This window comes from Dasypus novemcinctus, chromosome 9, assembly GCF_030445035.2.
Source record: "Dasypus novemcinctus isolate mDasNov1 chromosome 9, mDasNov1.1.hap2, whole genome shotgun sequence".
Classification (NCBI taxonomy): Eukaryota; Metazoa; Chordata; class Mammalia; order Cingulata; family Dasypodidae; genus Dasypus; species Dasypus novemcinctus.
In genome coordinates this window covers 37,332,295-37,349,802 of record NC_080681.1, presented here as the reverse complement: position 1 = coordinate 37,349,802, position 17,508 = coordinate 37,332,295, and the positions used below count along the sequence as shown (strand labels likewise).

General features: G+C 38.4%; 1 protein-coding gene and 1 long non-coding RNA gene across 2 annotated transcripts; one reads left to right on the top strand and one right to left on the bottom strand.

Annotated features, from left to right (window-relative positions):
• Positions 1–3,799: 3,799 nt before the first annotated feature.
• Positions 3,800–17,246, bottom strand: LOC101425673 (guanylate-binding protein 5). The gene is made up of 11 exons (XM_071217300.1): positions 17,017–17,246; positions 13,526–13,734; positions 12,850–12,977; positions 11,160–11,269; positions 10,291–10,481; positions 9,691–9,933; positions 8,466–8,665; positions 7,121–7,333; positions 6,188–6,290; positions 5,730–5,911; positions 3,800–4,340 (listed from the first exon to the last, which is right to left on the bottom strand). Exons 2-11 carry the CDS (start codon positions 13,713–13,715, stop codon positions 4,284–4,286), a joined length of 1,617 nt encoding a protein of 538 aa, XP_071073401.1. The 5' UTR covers positions 13,716–13,734; positions 17,017–17,246; the 3' UTR covers positions 3,800–4,283.
• LOC131279715 (uncharacterized) lies at positions 9,758–11,166 on the top strand. Its single transcript, XR_009187149.1, has 3 exons — positions 9,758–9,843; positions 10,278–10,440; positions 10,669–11,166. It is a non-coding gene; the product is annotated as an uncharacterized lncRNA (long non-coding RNA).
• Positions 17,247–17,508: the final 262 nt, after the last annotated feature.

The window sequence follows — 17,508 nt, the reverse complement described above, 5'->3', positions numbered from 1 at the left end:
AAAACGAGACACGGGTGCTGCTGACAGGAATACAAGCGGACACAAGAAGAACACACAGTGAATGGACATAGAGAGCAGACAACTGAGGGGGGAGGCGGAGGGGAGAGAAATAAATAAAAATTTTTTTTAAATGGTTACCAAACTCCCTAAGGCAACTCAGCAAATAAATGTACTACTTTCCTGGAATGTGAGACAAGATTCCTGGGAATGTCTCCCTGGCACCGAGGGACTATTACCAAGCGCCAACAGCAATGCATGTGGAAACAGACCTTGATCAAAAGGTGGAAGCATTAAATAAAAAACAGTTTTTCTGGCTAGGAGATTTCACAGTTAGTAGGGAGGTCGTTCCAGAGGTTATGTTTTATGCAGGTCTCAGGCAGATTTCACTAACTACCACAGTAAACAAAACCTCAAAAACTTTTTTTAACTTTATTTTAAAAGAAGTTTTAGATTACAGAAAAGTTACATTGAAAATACATAGGATTCCAATATACCCCACCTGCACCCCATTTCTCACATTTTCCCCTATTAATAACATCTTACATTACTGTAGTACATTTGCTATAATTGATGAACAAATATTGAGGCATTGCTACTAACCACAGTCTATAGTTTATGTTACGGTTTACACTTTGCACTGTACAATTTTATAGGATTTGACAAAATGTATATTGGCCAGTATCCCCCACTGCAGTGTCATGCAGAACAATTCCAGCGCCCGATGTTCCTCCTATTCTTCCCTCCTGCTCCCTCAGAACCCAGAGGGACTGGCTGGGGCGTGACTCCTGGGGATGGGGCTCTTTGCCCTGCAGGGATTAATACCAAGTGCCAACCAGCGATGCTGGGCTTTGAAGACTAAACTCTTAATAAAGCAAAAACTTAACACATAGAAAATATTGTACCTGGATTAAATTCAGGCATCTTAACTTCATAGTATGAAATGCAATGAATCCTTTCTCCTTCTTCCTTTACATTACGCTGAATCTAAATTTAAATAACAGTATTAGATCTTTGGATTCCACTACTGCCACAGAAAAGTTAAATGGAATTACTTGGTTTTAAAGTTCTCAATAATAATGTCAGTATAAAACTAAGATGTACTCTTGATATTGAAATGCATTTTGAATTGGCCCTAATCCTCATTCTTTTTGTTAAATTCAATCCTTTTCGGAATTATATTTTTTAAAGTAGGAAAAAATAGTATTGCCACCGAATATAAAAGTATTTCCAATCTTGCAGAGTCTGTTCAGTATCTGTTCAAGGGATCAAAGTATAATCAATTATAAACTACTGATGACAGCAGTATTAGTCATTGACTTTAGAGCTAATGATATGATTTAGGTAGTTTCTAATTCAATCTTCCTGACCTCAAGGTTTTCCTTGACTTGTCCTGAATCCTTTTCTAGCCTTGTCTTCCAAACCTTCATGCACACCTTCACCACTTAGGTAAAATGGAATAATTCTACAATACATTTATAGGACCTGTGCTTTCTAACATCTCTTCCTTATCTTGTGTTGGTCTTTTTACATGCATAATCCCTTCATCTCCAAAGTGCACATTGTGTTCATGATTTATAGATGAGCTATTTTCAACCTACTGATATTGCTTTAGAGTTAGACATCATCCCTTCTTGCTCTGAGCTTGGAAAACACATATTTTCTTTTATGTGCATTATACGTTTTTCTGTTACATTACAGCTGTTGCTTCCACTCCTGACTGAAATGACCAACTTGGTTACATTTATATTTACATGCTTGTCTGCCCCTCCAGAATGCCATCTTCCTCATGATGGGGACTCTCTGATGGAACTTTGAGTCCCCACTGCCAAACGCAACGCCTGGAAATTAGTAGATGCCCCAAATAGTTGTTTAATTGAATAGCATTTGTGGCCCTAATATAGCCCATGATCATTAAAAACTTACTGAAAGTATAATGTCCCATTTTGACTGTGGATCTACTACATTCTAGCACTTTTTTTTCTTTTAACATGCCTTGACAATATTATTTACTTTTTAAAATATTTAAAGATAATAAGATCCTGAGAAGGGTTAACACAAATACCAACTGACTTTTCAGCTTAGGATTTTCTTCAAAATTTGTGTTTTGTTCCCTACTATTCATCTACATCTAGTATATCTGGAACAGTAAATTAAGAAAGAAATGAATATTATTTCCTCAACCCCTTGCTACAATGTGCTTCCTAGGAGGAATTTTGTTATATGCTATTTACTGTTGGTTTGCAGGTCTATAAGCATCCTCATCTAGTCCTAGGTGCTGTGGATTGAATTTTGTTCAACCAAAAGACACAGTGAAGTCCTAACCCCCATTCCTGTGAATGTGAACTTACTTGTACATTGGCTCTTTAAATATGTTATTAGTTAAGGTGAGGTCAAACTGGATGAGAGTGGGCACTATTCCAACACGATTGGCAACCTGATAAGGAGAGACCAAGACACAGAGACAGAGATTGAGTTATGCCATCACAAGCCAGGGAACGCGATGGATCGCAGTCCACCTGCCAGAAGCCGGGGGAGGCATGGAATGGATTCTCCCCTTCAAGAGGACCATGGCCTTGCAGGCTCCTTGCTACGGAACTTCAAGCCTCCACAACTGTGAGATAATAAATTTCCGTGGCTTAAACCAGCTACTCTGTGGTTCTTTGTTACAGAAACTCTGGCAAAATAAGATACTAGACTTATTTTTAAAAATGTTTAGAGTATAAAAGTAGTCAGTGAAGTAGTAGAGGCATTTGGTTATATACTGAGAGCTATTTTTGATGGCTGAGTATTTTGATTTTCTGTTGGTGAATCATCCCTTCATTACAGTTTTGAATTCTACTTTTTTGTGATATATCAATTTATCATTAATTTATTGGATTACTTATATTCTGTTTAGGATTTTTCATCTATGAATTTACATTTTATTATATACCCATTTTTAATGTGTGTTATATTTCTTTCCTTCATCCAAACTACTTTCGCCAGCTGTTCTCAACGCTAGGTATGGTCATGTGAATTAGTTATGGACAGAGGGATGTAAATGGAAGTCTTGTATGCACCATTCTGGTTATATACCTACAAGAAACCTTCTTGCCTTTCTTGTATTTTCTCCCTTCCCACTGTCTAACATTTGAATATGATGATATTGTGCTATCTCTGACCTGACAGTTGAGGACAACACCCCCAATGGATGGTAGAGCCTTAAGGCAGAAGCAGCCTTGGTCCCTAGATGGCCTCATGGGCTAAAACCACCCAAACCCATGGACTATCTAACAACGTGACCATATTCATAGGAGAGAAATTAACTTCTATCTTATTTCAGCTAGTTTATTTGATTCTCTGTTAAGACAGCTGAGCCAATATCCTATCTTGTATATTATTCTTATTCTATGAAATGAGCTTCAGAATAATGCTTTGAAGGGTCCCCAAAATCATAGTTAAGTTTCTAATACAATTTTTATTATAGTTACAAATCCTTTTAGGAAGAATTTATAGTTTACCAATAATGAGTCCTAAATCAGAAATTTGGTAAGTTGTTCTATTCACTCAAATCAAAGGAGGCAGAATTGTCTCCTGGTTAAAAGATAGGTTTTATTTATATTTAAATTTTAAACTAGCTTTAATATTAACTTTTAGTTTTATTACCTTTCATAAGAATGTTACCATATATTTTATAATTTTAGAATTATCTCTAACATTTTTGATTCTGTATAATTCAACATTTGTGCATCTTTCATTAATGACAATGGAAAGGATGTATTTCCTCTTTATCACATGAAACAAAACACACACAGAGGTATACACATGAAACCATAAAAACTGTATTTCAAATATTTTAAAACATTCCTCTTTCCAAACTTTTGTCTCTCTGAAAAAGAAATGCATCTTCCAACTGATAGTCTTATATGCAATGACATATGATGTATGTATACATATATATATACATATATTCATTAAATAAAATATGTTCATTCTTTCAGTCAACAATTATATGCCCCCTATTATATAATTCAAAATCTCTTTAAGGAAGGGAGCATCCTTTTAACTAATGGGATGTTGAGAATGACATTTTACTAATTACCAGCACCGTAACTTTATAATTTTCTATAGAAATTTGATAATATACAGTTTATTTAAATGGTAATTGAACTCAGTTCCATAGTTTCTCATTCCAGGTGCATCCACACTGAAAGTGAGCAAGAAAGGGAAGCTCTGATGTTTAGCTCTTTAGAGTAAAATACATGGGTCATCATGTACATAAACATTCCTCTGGTAATACTGGATCACATTACAAAGTCTTCTGCTTTCATTTTGCAAACTCTGAGTGCTTCAACCTGTTCCTAAAGAGTGATAAATAAAATAATAGAGATTAGCAAAAAGTAATGCCCTAACCACTGGGGGGAAGCTCAAATCATTGACTTTTCCTTATTTATTTTAGTCCATCAGTAGCAATAGACAGTCTCTGAGTCCTTTTCTTTTATGTCCATTTTACCTTTCACTGCTGGGTTTCCTGCCTCTGAAATTATTCACCCTGTACCTTTTGCTCTAGCTCCAGAAACATCATTATCTCTCTATCTCTGAAATGCTGGTGTGCCCATTATTACATCCTGAGGTCTCCTTTTGCCTCATTCTACACACCATCTTTGGACAATCTTACTCACATATTGACCTCAATTATCATTTACATATCAATGAAAGTCATATATATTTCTAAGATCCTGATCAAACAGGAGGGCATCTAGGTTGGTCCCCAGAGTGAGAAGAAGTGTCTGAGACTTAGATGAGGGAATTTTTCCAGACATCCAGTTTCGGTGGAAGAAGAAAAGAGCCAGGAGACCAAGGACCCCAGGTTGACCATACTCCCCCTTCAAAGCAGACTGCCATCTCTTAGAGTAGCACCTGGAAAGCTAGTACCTACAGAGAGATTGGTCACCTGGGGGAAGGGGCGTAGCATGCCCTTTATCTCCTAAAGATGCTCACATAGGTAGTCCATGCAAAAAGTTGCTACCCTACATCCTGGGGAAGATGGTCTTGATAATTTGCTGAGTAGGCTATGTGGTATTGGCATTTATAGTTACCCTTTGGAATTTCATTTTTTCTCATCTGACAAATTGGGACACAATAGTTCTGCTCCTTAGTGAATAATCAGATGAGAGAATGTTTGCAAAATGCTTTGTACAGTATTTGGTAAATAAGAACTATGACTTACTGAGACAAAATCTGTAAGTTAAAGGCCTTCAGAGCCAGCTTTCAGAGCCAGACATAATCAAGTCAAGGACAAGGATGTAGAAAGAGTAATAAGAAATTATTTGAACAAGGTCCTCTATGATCACAGCAAAGGATTGGCCAGAGTACTTAGCAAACTAACAGAAAAGACTACTTATACCATGGGCTAGCTATGTCCTTCATTTTTACCTAACAAATTGCTTATTCTGAAGCAGATACTATTCTAAACACAAACATTAACTTGTTTAATGATCAAAACTTCTCCATACAACAGGTGTTATTACAGGGTCCATTTTACAGAAGAAGAAGCTGAGGCACACAGGGTTAGATAGCTTGTCCAAATCAGACATTTAGTAAGTGGTGGAGATGGGACTCTCACCCAAGCTGACTGGCTCCTGACCTTGCCCTGGGCTACAGTACCCTCTGTCCTTGCTTCATTCTCTCATCAATCCAGAGCGAGGAGGGGAGACGTAAAATCTCAAGCTGATATAATTGAGACATACCTGGAGCCTCCGTTCCAGGGCCCTCTCTTGCTCTGCCAGCAACTTCACTCTTTCCAGCTCCATTTGTCTCACGTGTTCCTGATGCTGCCGCTCCCTCAGCTGCATTCTCTGCTGATTCTGCCTTTCCAACTCCACCACCCGTCGCGCCTCAGCCTGGGCCGCCTCCCCTTTCACACGTGCCACTGAAGAGAAAAAAGAAGGACAAACCTCTCTAGGATTAAAACGTCCCTTCTTTCTGCCTCCCACTCTTGTTGCTTGCTACTTCATAGAGAAAATTCCCGGCGGTAGTTTTTTTCTTAGCCGTAATACTGCTGATTGTACACCCAGATACAGCCTCGGGAGCTCAGAAGATCTTTCCATTTTGCTCTCATTTAATATACTGGAAGGACCAGGCCAAAATAATTAAAAATTTGCTAGACAGTTACGGTCTATTTTACATCTCTTCCACTTCTTCTCACCTTCCTTCTCCCTTTCCTTTTTGGTGAGAGCCTGGTCCATCTGTAGGATTGCATTGCTCACAGACTCCTTGGACCTTAAATATATCTGCAGAGTTTCTTCAGCCTAGAAACCCCCAAAACATGAAATGAAAAGCAGAAAACGGTGATTATGAATGTTTGTAAATATCTTTCTGTCTTTGTTTTCCCGGCATCTTTTCCTCCCCAGAGGCACTCAGCCTGTGCCTGGTGGCTCTGTCAGTCAAGCCTCGCCTGTCACGGGGTGGTCTGGAGATTTGGAACAAATTCACAGGTGGGGAAATACCACATTATGGGTTTTTAAACTCTCGATATGGATGCAGGGGAGAAAGAACTCTCTCCTCTGAGTCTACCAAGGACTAGTTAAATTGGAGTTGGTGTTGTCTCGCTGCTGTGCGAGGTGAGGCCTCCTGAGAATGAAGCCAATAGTTAAGAAAATGGAACAGGAAAAATGAAGGGGCCAGGTGGCAGGAAAGATAGGAAGGAAGACAACCAATGGCATTGTTTCAGCTCTGAGTGTAGCTGGGCTCGAAATTAAAGCAAAACCTTTTGCTTTTGGTTTATGTAAGCCCATGAATTTGTTTTCCCTTAAGTTAGTTTCAATTATTGGGATTTTGTCTTGTGTAACTAAAAGGTCCTCTTGTATTAGGGGTTGCATTAAAAGTCTGAGGATAATGCTGATACTTCAATTTTTGCCGTGACTGTAATTAGAGTATAAATCCTGTGCTAGGAACACCAATATCAGGCATATACAATGTCTTCCAAATATGTTTATTAAATGTAAGAGGAAAGGTTAGGCAGAGGCATAAATCTCATCTGTGTGCCTATAGATTTATCTTTCCTCCGTTTCTCACTGGTTTTTTGAAAGATGCACCCCTTCTCCCCAGCATTTTCCCATAGTTAATAAAATTAGGATACCTGTACTCCCTTCCTGGGCTTTTGATAGTGTGCTGCCTTCAGGGTTTCTGTCTTCTGAATGAAGAGAAGATATCCTCCTGGTTTAGAATAAATTCCCTGTTTCACTTCCTTTTCTAGAGGACCAAAAATTTCCTGAAGTAAAGCTGAGCAGTGATCCGATGATACTTTCAAGTTCTGTTTACAAATGCCTTCTTGTTTTGCTTCTAGACTGGCCTTCAAAGAGACAAAGGTCCATGGAGAGGGTCTTAGAAACACTTTGGTATTCTGGGAATGATTCTCAGAAGAAGAATCTACATTTTTTCTAGAAACTTAGAGGAATACAAGAAAGACTATTTCCCTCCTACTAAACCCAGTTCCAAGAATGAAATTCTGTAGAAACCCATTTACTTTGGGTTTCAAATCCCCTGAAACCCACTTCTCTTTTTACATCTGCACTAGATATAAACTCCAGGTCACAAACATCTATACTTATGCACTTATTTTAAATATAAGCTATTATTTTGCAACATTCTTGGTTTCTGTATTATGCTGGACTTAAGATTTCCAATGAGAAGGTCATTACTGAAATAACTGTGGTACCACATAATGCTGCACTGATTTTCAAAGACATCAGTTTCTTAGCCTTTGGCTGTAACAATATCAACTTAATCTATTAAGCCTGGATACACAATCTTTTCGAATATCCAATTGGCAATTTTATGTTATTGATAAATTTTTTTAAAAAGGTAAATTAATACTTGATAAGTGCAACTCTTTAAAGGAATAAGGTTTTTCAAAACATTGGGGAGCAGATGTGGCTCAAGCAGTTGAGTGCCTGCTTCCCACATGAGAGGTCCCGGGTTCAGGTTCCAGTGCATCCTTAAGAAAAAGCCAAAACAAACAACAGGCACAACAAACGAAAAAACCAACTCAGGGGAGCCAGTGTTGCTCAGTGGTTGAGCACTGGCTTCTCGCATAGAAGGTCCTGAATTCAATCCCTGGCCCCTCTACCTGAAAAAACAACAGCAAAGCAAAGAAACAAAAAAATCATTGAGTACATAGTAGTAAAAGTGGATTGTGTGTTTGTGAATGTTTGTCTATAGGACACAGGATAGTTAAATTTCTTCTTTTCTTTTTAAATAATAACAGGGATATCTTAGCTACCCACCCAAATGATTATCATTATTTTCCCATCTATTAAGAATTGCTTTTCTTAATTAAGTCCCCACTTTCCCTTTCAACTGACTCTAATCTCCATGAACTAAAACAACAATAAAAAAATTGCCTCTAATTCCTTCTGGAACTTTTGGTCCACATCCTTGAAAGAGTTTTTCTTGAAGATGTCAATGGCCTCTCTGTGCAGAGCCCTATGCAGATCCAGCAGCTCCTGGAGGGTTTCCGTGGGTAGTTTCACTTTCTGGCCCATCTGCTTGTCATAGTGAGCAATGGCCTTTTGCACTGCAGCTGCATTCTCTACCTTGGCCAAGGTCAGGACTGCGTTCTCCATGCAGGGCAGATCCCCATTGTTGATGGCATTGACGTGAGTCCACACCAGGCTCTCCAGACCTTCACAGGCAGAAGAGATGCTTGTTATTTGCAAAGAAAGAGGGCATACTCTCGACAGAGAATGGTAATTTAACACTGCATTGCTTGAACTTTTCCAGCGTTATGTGCATTGTTGAAGTGACTCAGGTAAGTTATTTGGGGAAACTATGATCAATAAGCCAAGTTTTCCTTTTTGTGGGAAAAGAAACAACACTCAAAGGGGAAAGTAGAGAATACTCAAGATTTCCATGTGATTTTCCATGTTTCCACTTCACTTTCTCCCGTATAGAGATGAAGTAGTTATATGAAAGTCACATGTATTCATTTGATCAGAATGTTGTAGACCTTTTGCCACAAAAGGCCCTTCCCTATCTTTCTCAGGGTTCCATGACCTTAAGAATTTCCTTTACTCTTTCATTTCATCACGGCAATGCTGGCTTGAGTTATCCTCTTCTGAAAAGGCAACAAGCGAGCAAATTGGACTAGGTCTCTTTTATCCTTTGTTAGAATTTTCCTGTTTTCCTTGACACACCTTTTGTTTGTGCTCAACTTCCCTCAATAGTGTAGCAATAATACATATATAGAGTTCTGAGACTTAGAGACTTTAGTAAAAAAATGGACCAAGAAATCTGCTTAGACTTTATTTAAAGTTCTAGACAATGTGGGCATCTGCTTGTTTAATGTTTTTCCTGTGCTGGCCACAGGCTGTGATACATAATAAGTAGCCAATATAAATATGATGCAAATGCTGCCTACCCAGGTGGTTAGAAGTCTAGTTCAACAGAAGACCATTTATGGGTAGAAATTCCTTAAACTGGCCTTTTCTTCAGACGATGTTCCTATTATATCTTGCATTGGAAACAGAACCAAAAAAGCACTAGGAATATTTTAGGTACTCACTGGAATTTAACAAATATGATATATATGATTTGCTTGGTAGTAATTGACTATGCATTTGTCAACACTGACATTGCAAGGCAAATCTTATAAGAGTGTTCTTTATTCTTTATATTAAATTGAAGGAATATCCTTAAAAAGTTACTCATGAGATCCATTGACCTTGATGTCTCCTGAAAGAGTCTTGATCTTGGAATGGCTGAAGGTGTAGGAACAGAAATCTGCAACTTGTTGTGCAAATTCGGGATCTAGCTCATCATCCCTCAATGTCTCAAGCTTGGAAAGTTTCTTCCGGTGACTGGGTGAGTCAAAGATAAAGCATTTCTTCTTTGGAAAGAACTTCTGTATACATAGACGGGGCACATTGAAATTTTGAACATGTTGATCAGTACCTGGAGGAAGAAAAATAAGATTTCTTTAGTATTATATTTCATTTTAATACTCTTTCCACCCCAAAAATTCCTTCCATTCAATTTTATTTATTCTATATATCTTCACAAACCCTAAGCAAAAAAATAAAAGGTAACTAATCAGGGAAAGGGAAAAAGACAAAAACTTGCTCCAAGAATAGGAAAGTAATAAAACTTAATATTGGCTCTATTAGTTCATTTACGTTAACAATGTTAATTATTTATTTGTTAGAATAACCAAGCAAGTAAATATAGGAAATTATAAATTTAACCACCTACACAAAAAAGATAATCTTTTTATTTCTTTTCTCCCTCTTTCCAAAAAGAAGATCCTGCTACCTTGCTTTGGCCTCAGTGAATTCTCCAGGTACTCATCTGCTGTGATGAGTTGTCCATCTGCTTCCAGCTGTAGGAAGAAATCTCTCAGAGTCCATACTAAGTCTGGACATTTCTCAAAGTCAGCTGCATTTTCAACCTTACTAGGATCAGGTGAGGATCTTACGCTGAGCAGATCTGTCTGTTCTGTCACACTGCCGAGATGTCATTAAGGAAAACTGCCAGAAAACAGATCACACCTAAGCCCATCTTTAACCCCATGTCCCCCCAAATCTTTCTTTTCCCTTTGGGTCTTAATCAACTCATCATTTCATCAGGAAATATATATGTTCTTCTCTTTTTCCTTCCAGTGTTTTAACTTTTTTGTGCTTGATTCAGCAGGATCCACAGCTGGCGAGCACTGGACTTCTCTCTTTGATGTTATTTGGTCACAAAAGGATACTACAGTATGGGAAGCAGACTTGGCCCAGTGGTTAGGGCGTCATACTACTGCATGGGAGGTCTGCGGTTCAAACCCCGGGCCTCCTTGACCCGTGTGGAGGTGGCCCATGCGCAGTGCTGATGCACACAAGGAGTGCCGTGCCACGCAGGGGTGTCCCCGAAGTAGGGGAGCCCCACGCGCAAGGTGTGCGCCCCATAGGGAGAGCTGCCCAGCGCAAAAGTAAGTTCAGCCTACCCAGGAATGGAGCCACACACAAGGAGAACTGATGCAGCAAGATGACACAACAAAAAGAAACACAGATTCTCGTGCCACTGACAACAGAAGCGGACAAAGAAGAACACGCAGCAAAACGGACACAGAGAACAGACAACTGGGGCGGGGGGAAGGGGACAGAAATAAATAAAAATAAATCTTTAAAAAAAAAGGATACTACAGTAGGTTGAGGGCTTGTTGGTCAATGGTATTCGTGGTATTGTACACAAAGGTGCTGCACAGGAGTATTGCCAGTGCAAAGATCTGGATATCATTCTCTGCATCGTTCTGAAAATCAGAACAAATTTAAGTCTTTCTCTTACACACTGTCAAGTAAGTAATGGTTAAAAATAGGCTTTGACTTGCAAATGATAAACAAGACTAAAATAAAAATGACTGGCAGAATTAACAATGATTAGTTCTATAATTAGCATTGATAATTTTATCCTGGACCATATATTATTAAATTATCAGTTGGTCTAATACTAATGTTAAATCTTTATAAAATGAGGAGTTAATCTAATGGGGTCATTAGAGTATTTAAATCAATATTTTCCATTGTAAAAAGCAAAGCTGACTTATGGGTACATATATATGCACTTGCGTAATTGTTACACATAGGAAGTTCACATTACTGATCTTATCTTATACTCAAAGCAAAGCTGTGAGGTAGGTTTATAACTACTATGTCCATTTCACACATGAAGAAACTGTGGCTTAAATTGAGCTGATAATCTGAATCTTGATGTATCAATAGCAAAATGAAACATTAAATAATGGAAGTTCAAGGGAAAGACCCAGGGGTGTGATAGAGCCATTTCATACCAACTCACAAGAGTCGATTTGGCACATCTCTTCCCAAGTCTGAGTTTAGTGACTTCACTGTGATTGCTTGATATCAACCATGATGGGATTATTTAAGGAGTCAGCAAGTGCTACAAATTAAGGCTTTTTGTTCCCATATCAGTTGGTTATCAAACTTCAGTACACCACTAAAAAAAAAACCCATGATCAAATGATGTTGGATAAGTCCAAAGAGAAAATTAAAAAATTTTCTCAGTATCAACTGAAGAACACAAGCATTTTTGTCAAGTTAGAGAGTGCCAGAACCCTGATTTAGATACAGGTTTGTCTGATCCAGAACCTGAGGCCTTCACTGCTATTCTCTGTAGGAACAGCCTTGTGACAATGATTCTATTTGCATCATTTTTACATACTGGGTTAACTTGCTTAGATCACCGTTTGTGTAGTATCTCCCAACTATGATTCTGGCTTATATTTTTTCTTACTTCAGGTTTCCAAACACTGAGTATTGAAACAAGGGGTGGGAGGTTGTATACTCTGGTCAAGTGGAAGTACAAATTTGAAAAAAACTAGCTATGCAAAAAATGTTCAGCGATGAGGTGGTTAATCAAAATTGAATCCTCAGCGGCAGACGTGGCCCTGTGGTTAGGGTGTCCATCTACCACATGGGAGGTCTGTGGTTCAAACCCGAGGCCTCCTTGACCCGTGAGGAGCTGGCCCATGTGCAGTGATGATGCACGCAAGGAGTGCCTTGCCACACAGGGTTGTCTAACGCGCAGGGAAGCCCCACGGGCAAGGAGTGCACCCAGTAAGGAGGGCCGCCCAGCGCTAAACAAAGTGCAGCCTGCCCAGGAATGGCATGGCACATACGGAGAGCTGATGCAGCAAGATGATGCAACAGAAAGAAACACAGATTCCCGTGCTGCTGACAAGAACAGAAGCAGACAAAGAAGACACAGCAAATAGACACAGAGAACAGACAACTGGATGGGAGGTGGGGGGAGGGAGAGAAGTAAATAAATAAATAAATCTTTAAAAAAAAAAATTGAATCCTCCTTTCTTACCTTCTCTACATCTCCCAGGCCCTTGGTGTCAAGCAGAACTAGGGTGTGGTTTGGCTTCTTGGGATGAGGCAGACACCACATCCAGATGCCCTTGGTGTGAGACTGCACTGTGGATCCAACAGAGAAACCTGCAAAGAAGAGAGGGGATGTGCCTGGAGCTCGTAACAGTGGAGGGTCTTGGAGATTGGGGGCTTTCTTGAGAACTGAGGCAGGAGGTAAGTGAACCAAGATGAGGAGGTAGCAGAATGTACCACCAGTATTGATCTAAGTTACAAATAGAGAACCAGAAACATGAGTATATATAAGTATATATATAAGCTGGAAATTTGATGTTTCTTACAAGAATGTCATATGACTAAAAACATTAGCAATCTATAATTACAGATAGACAAATTATTTCATTGCTGTCTTATTCCTTATGAGGGGAAAATATTATGCTTTTTCTAAGGAGATACAAAGGCAAAATAATAAATAAAATGCAATCTTATTAAGGAATAGAGAGTTGCCCTTTATCTCCCTGATCAGAATGGAGATAAGGGGTCCAGACGTAGCCCAAACATTAGCTTTCAGATTCTATCCCTTGGTCTAAACTTTGCCTTCTAAAATCGCCATGGTAGACAGTATACAGTGGGGGTGAACAGAGGGGGCCCATCTGAGCTCTGCTGGAGCCACCTACCCTGTTTCTTCCCGGCCAGCTTGTTCATCAGGTAAGATTTGCCTGTGTGGTACAGGCCCACAATAGCCACCACGACAAGAGGCTGCTGAATGGCAGACAGGATCTTCAAGGCCTCCTGGTTAACCTTCAGTTTCCCTGTAATGTTCTCCATGAGGCACAGGGGGCCTGGCATGTGGATCTCTGAGGCCATGTCCAGGGTGTCACCTTCGCTGCAAGGGAACAGATGGGATGGACTGAAATTTCCCATCTTTAAGCAAAGCAAGTCATTCTGCTTCATGAAATTGGGGTGATACCGTTTCCCCAACATGGCCTAAATTTCTAAAGAAAGTTTTTTGAAAAGTGAAATCAAAGAGAGACACAGTAAAATAAGCCCCAAAGCCTTTCAGTGGTCTTCTGTAGGTAACCCCCACTATTTCTTAAATATTTGGTGCACAAAAGGACACCATTTTCTGGGTCTAACCTAGTGCTGCTAGTTCGACTCTGACTTACTTCATTTGTTTTTGGCTTATTTATGTTTCTTATTTTGACCTCCCTGAATTACCAGATTGATTCTTCATGACCGTTATTTCTTATATCACACATCTTCTTTTATCCCTTATAAACCTGCTTTATCTTATGTCCAATCAAACTGTATTATATTAAATCCTTCCAGGTCATTACATAGTATTATCTAAAAAATCATGGTTATTTTTTTCTTATAGTAGTGCTTTTAAAAGAACTTTTATATGTAGTTTTGATGTGACTTCTTTAACCAAAATTTCATAAGTTCATGGTTAAGGAAATGAGTGAAAATACTTGCTTTAATAATGCTTAAGCAATCACCTACTTTCTAACTTCTAGGCATTGATTCCTATAACCTGAGGAGTCCCTGGTAAAATGTTTTCATGTTACATGAGATAAAAACAAATGCATACTTTATTGCCCTGCCTTATCATAAAGAATACTTTCCTTCATTTTAAAAGTTATTTGCTACAAAAGCTAAAAATGTACCATTGGTCTAACTTTTCCTTTTACTGAAATCTTAGGACTAAAAGATCTGGATTCCCTACCACTTTATTAAAAAGCTGCAAAAATGGTTTTGATTTTTCAGAAAACAATTATATAGGTCCATTCTCCCCTGCACCCTTACTCATAGCTAAGACCCAGGGATCTTCCCAGTGACGGATAAATTTAAACAGAAACTGCCTAGAAGTAGATCATAGGAGATCTATTGCACATGGCATACCACCAGGGCAGGGGAGTCAAGAAACTCGCAGTTCATGTCTGATCCAGAACAAAGAGATTCCACAACAATTTTTTTAATGAAAAATAATTCTTTGTTTTTAAAGAAGCTTTAGCTTACATAAATATTACATCAAAAATATAGGGGATTCCCATATGCTCCCCCCCCACCCCCCCACGCTTTCTCCAATTAACAGCATCTTTCATTTGTGTGGTCTGTTTGTTACAATTGATTAATCCACAATGACTTTAGAAACTCAAATGCCAAGTTTCTTTCCAGTCTAATCTGCTACCAATCCCATACTGGTGCTTTTTATTTGCAGAGTTCTGGTTGCCTGGCATGTATACAGCAAAAGTCATAATAGTTTTTGGTGAGAAAGATGTGGGGACCTGGCAGGGACATTCTACAACAATTATCTAGAAAATAGTTAATAATTGGATGGGTTGGGAGAAAAATACACCAAATATAAGATAGGGCTATAGTTAGTAGTATTATGCTACTATACATTTTGATGATGTTCTTTTTTATAGTTTGTAAAAATGTTTCACAACAATGCAAGGTGTTGGTGGTGGGAAGATGTATAGGAGCCTTGTATGATGATACGTATGTTTGTTTGGTAAGTTCACAAATTTTACTATACATTTATTGTTTACATATATTCATCTATGAATAATAAATTTCAATAAAATTTTATTAAAAAAATACGAGCCAAATCTATGTGCAGATATTGGGAGCATCCAATATTTTGTGGTTTGGGATGATGTCACTAATGGAGAAGGAAACTAATCTAAGTTTTCAAACCTCCTTATGAATAACATCAGTGCCATGTATTTATATTCATAATATTATTTTCCACATTATCTCCACCTGTTATCTGAATAATATCTTTATTTCTCTTTTGGAGAGCATAATCTCCAAACATCTTTATAGGTTCAACATGATTCAAGTTCCATATTTAATACTGGCTCTGCCCTTCACAGCTCAACCCACAATGTGTGCTCTGGGATTCATTTTCCCTTACTTTGTCAGTGTCCCACAATCTTTTGAAAATGAAAACAGTGTGAAAATGCATTGAGACACAAAACGAGGAATACATGTTTTGGCTTTGAAGTAAGGTAGGTCTGATTTCCAATTCCAGCCTTGCGACTGCCTAGTGGTATGACATTTGGCATTTCACTAAGCAATCTAAGCCAGTTTTCTAAAAATCGGGAAATAGTAAATACATAGTTAGAGCTCAAACTGAACAGCGCACATCATTACAACTGCTAGCTTCAAACGGAGAGAGCTGTAAGAGAAGAAAGTGCAAAGCAAGAAAATACCAAGAAATATAAGTAAAAATGTTCAGGAGTGCTAGAGATGGAGTTTCTAAAGGAAACATCTCTATTTGGCCGTGCAATTTTAGTTTTTGTTTTGTGTTGTTTTTGCTTTTGCCTTGTTTTGTATTGTATTTGGTTTGAGTTTGGCAGAAGAGGAAAAGATTCTTATGGAGTGGACCAATGAAAAATCTAACAAGTGAGTGATTCATAAAGTGTGTGTCATAATAAGATAGTCAATGAAGGAGAGCGTTCCAAGGAGCAAACAGAATTAAGAGACAGTATTGAGTCAAGGTGGGCAATGACTGTCGAATTAAGTATTTCATAACAGTACAGGCAGTAGAGAAATAGAGATCGAATCCGACACAAAATGGCTAAGGACTGAGTGGATCCTGAGAAAATGACACTGGTAAGTCAGAACTATTTCTAAAAGAAATCTAAATCCACCTTCAATCAAATTAAATGCCTGTGACTAAACCTACATAGCTGTTTTCATGAAACTTTTTCATTCTAACACCCTAGGTGTCAACATTTGTGTGTGTGTGTCTTTAATAATCGTAGCCAGCTATTTGCAGTGCATCTTATTCATTGCTCTTTTTCATAAAAATAATGCAATTGTAGAACTTGGAATTTTCAGACTGCAGTTTGAATCAGCTTAATCAGTTTCTATCAAAGACAAAGAAAGGCAATTTACGTGCTAATTATGCTCCCTGATAGGTCACAAGGTGTTAATAGCAGAAAAACAATTTCAGGACAATCACAGTCTCCATGAGTCCTCACAAATACTTTTGCTTAATTCAACATTAAGCAAATACAGCCAATACTTAACTGAATTCTGTTTTCTGATAGCATCATAATTCAATCTTTACCAAGGTTTGGTCAAGCTCAGCTGCATCCTATCCTGGATAGAATGTTTTTAAAATGCCAATCTCCTCCCATCCTTGCCCCATCCTTACCTTAGCTAAAAAGCTGGATCCAGAGTTCCTTTGAGCTCCTAAGAAAGGAGCTGCGGTGAAAATGTGGAAAGAGTTTAACTTTATACCCTGGCTTAGCTATGTAGTTTTCTTCTTCCTTACACAGGTCCTGGGATTTCTTTACTTTTTTCTTTCTTATGGTCAGAAAATTAGAAAATGAAACCAGAGGGAGGTAGGCTTAAGCTCCAAAAAGGAAACTGAAACCAAAGAGAATTTACCAACTAGAAAAACAAAAAAGGACATTTCCTGAGTGTTTGCTAGTGGATGGATTCCTTGTATTTGTCCTAATGTCTCAGAAATGGCTTTCTATCACTGGAAAAGCTCGTTGAGATCATTTCTAAATTTTGAAATGTAGTTTGAAATGAAATGGTATTTAACTCTAGTTTGGAGGCAGGGAAATGGGAAGACATATTCTTTTAAGCTCTACTTTCCTGAATATTAGATGCACTTACATAGCACCAAGTTTCGGGGCCT

Bases quoted from the DNA above. Each gene is read 5' to 3' on its own strand.
- LOC101425673 (XM_071217300.1), bottom strand. From the start codon at position 13,715: ATGGCCTCAGAGATCCACATGCCAGGCCCCCTGTGCCTCATGGAGAAC. The intron at 10,482-11,159 runs GTATCCTTTTTT...ACATCTCGGCAG, and splicing joins CAAGCCCTCAACCTACTGTA to TGTGACAGAACAGACAGATC. The intron at 9,934-10,290 runs GTAGCAGGATCT...TTCTTCCTCCAG, and splicing joins TTCACTGAGGCCAAAGCAAG to GTACTGATCAACATGTTCAA.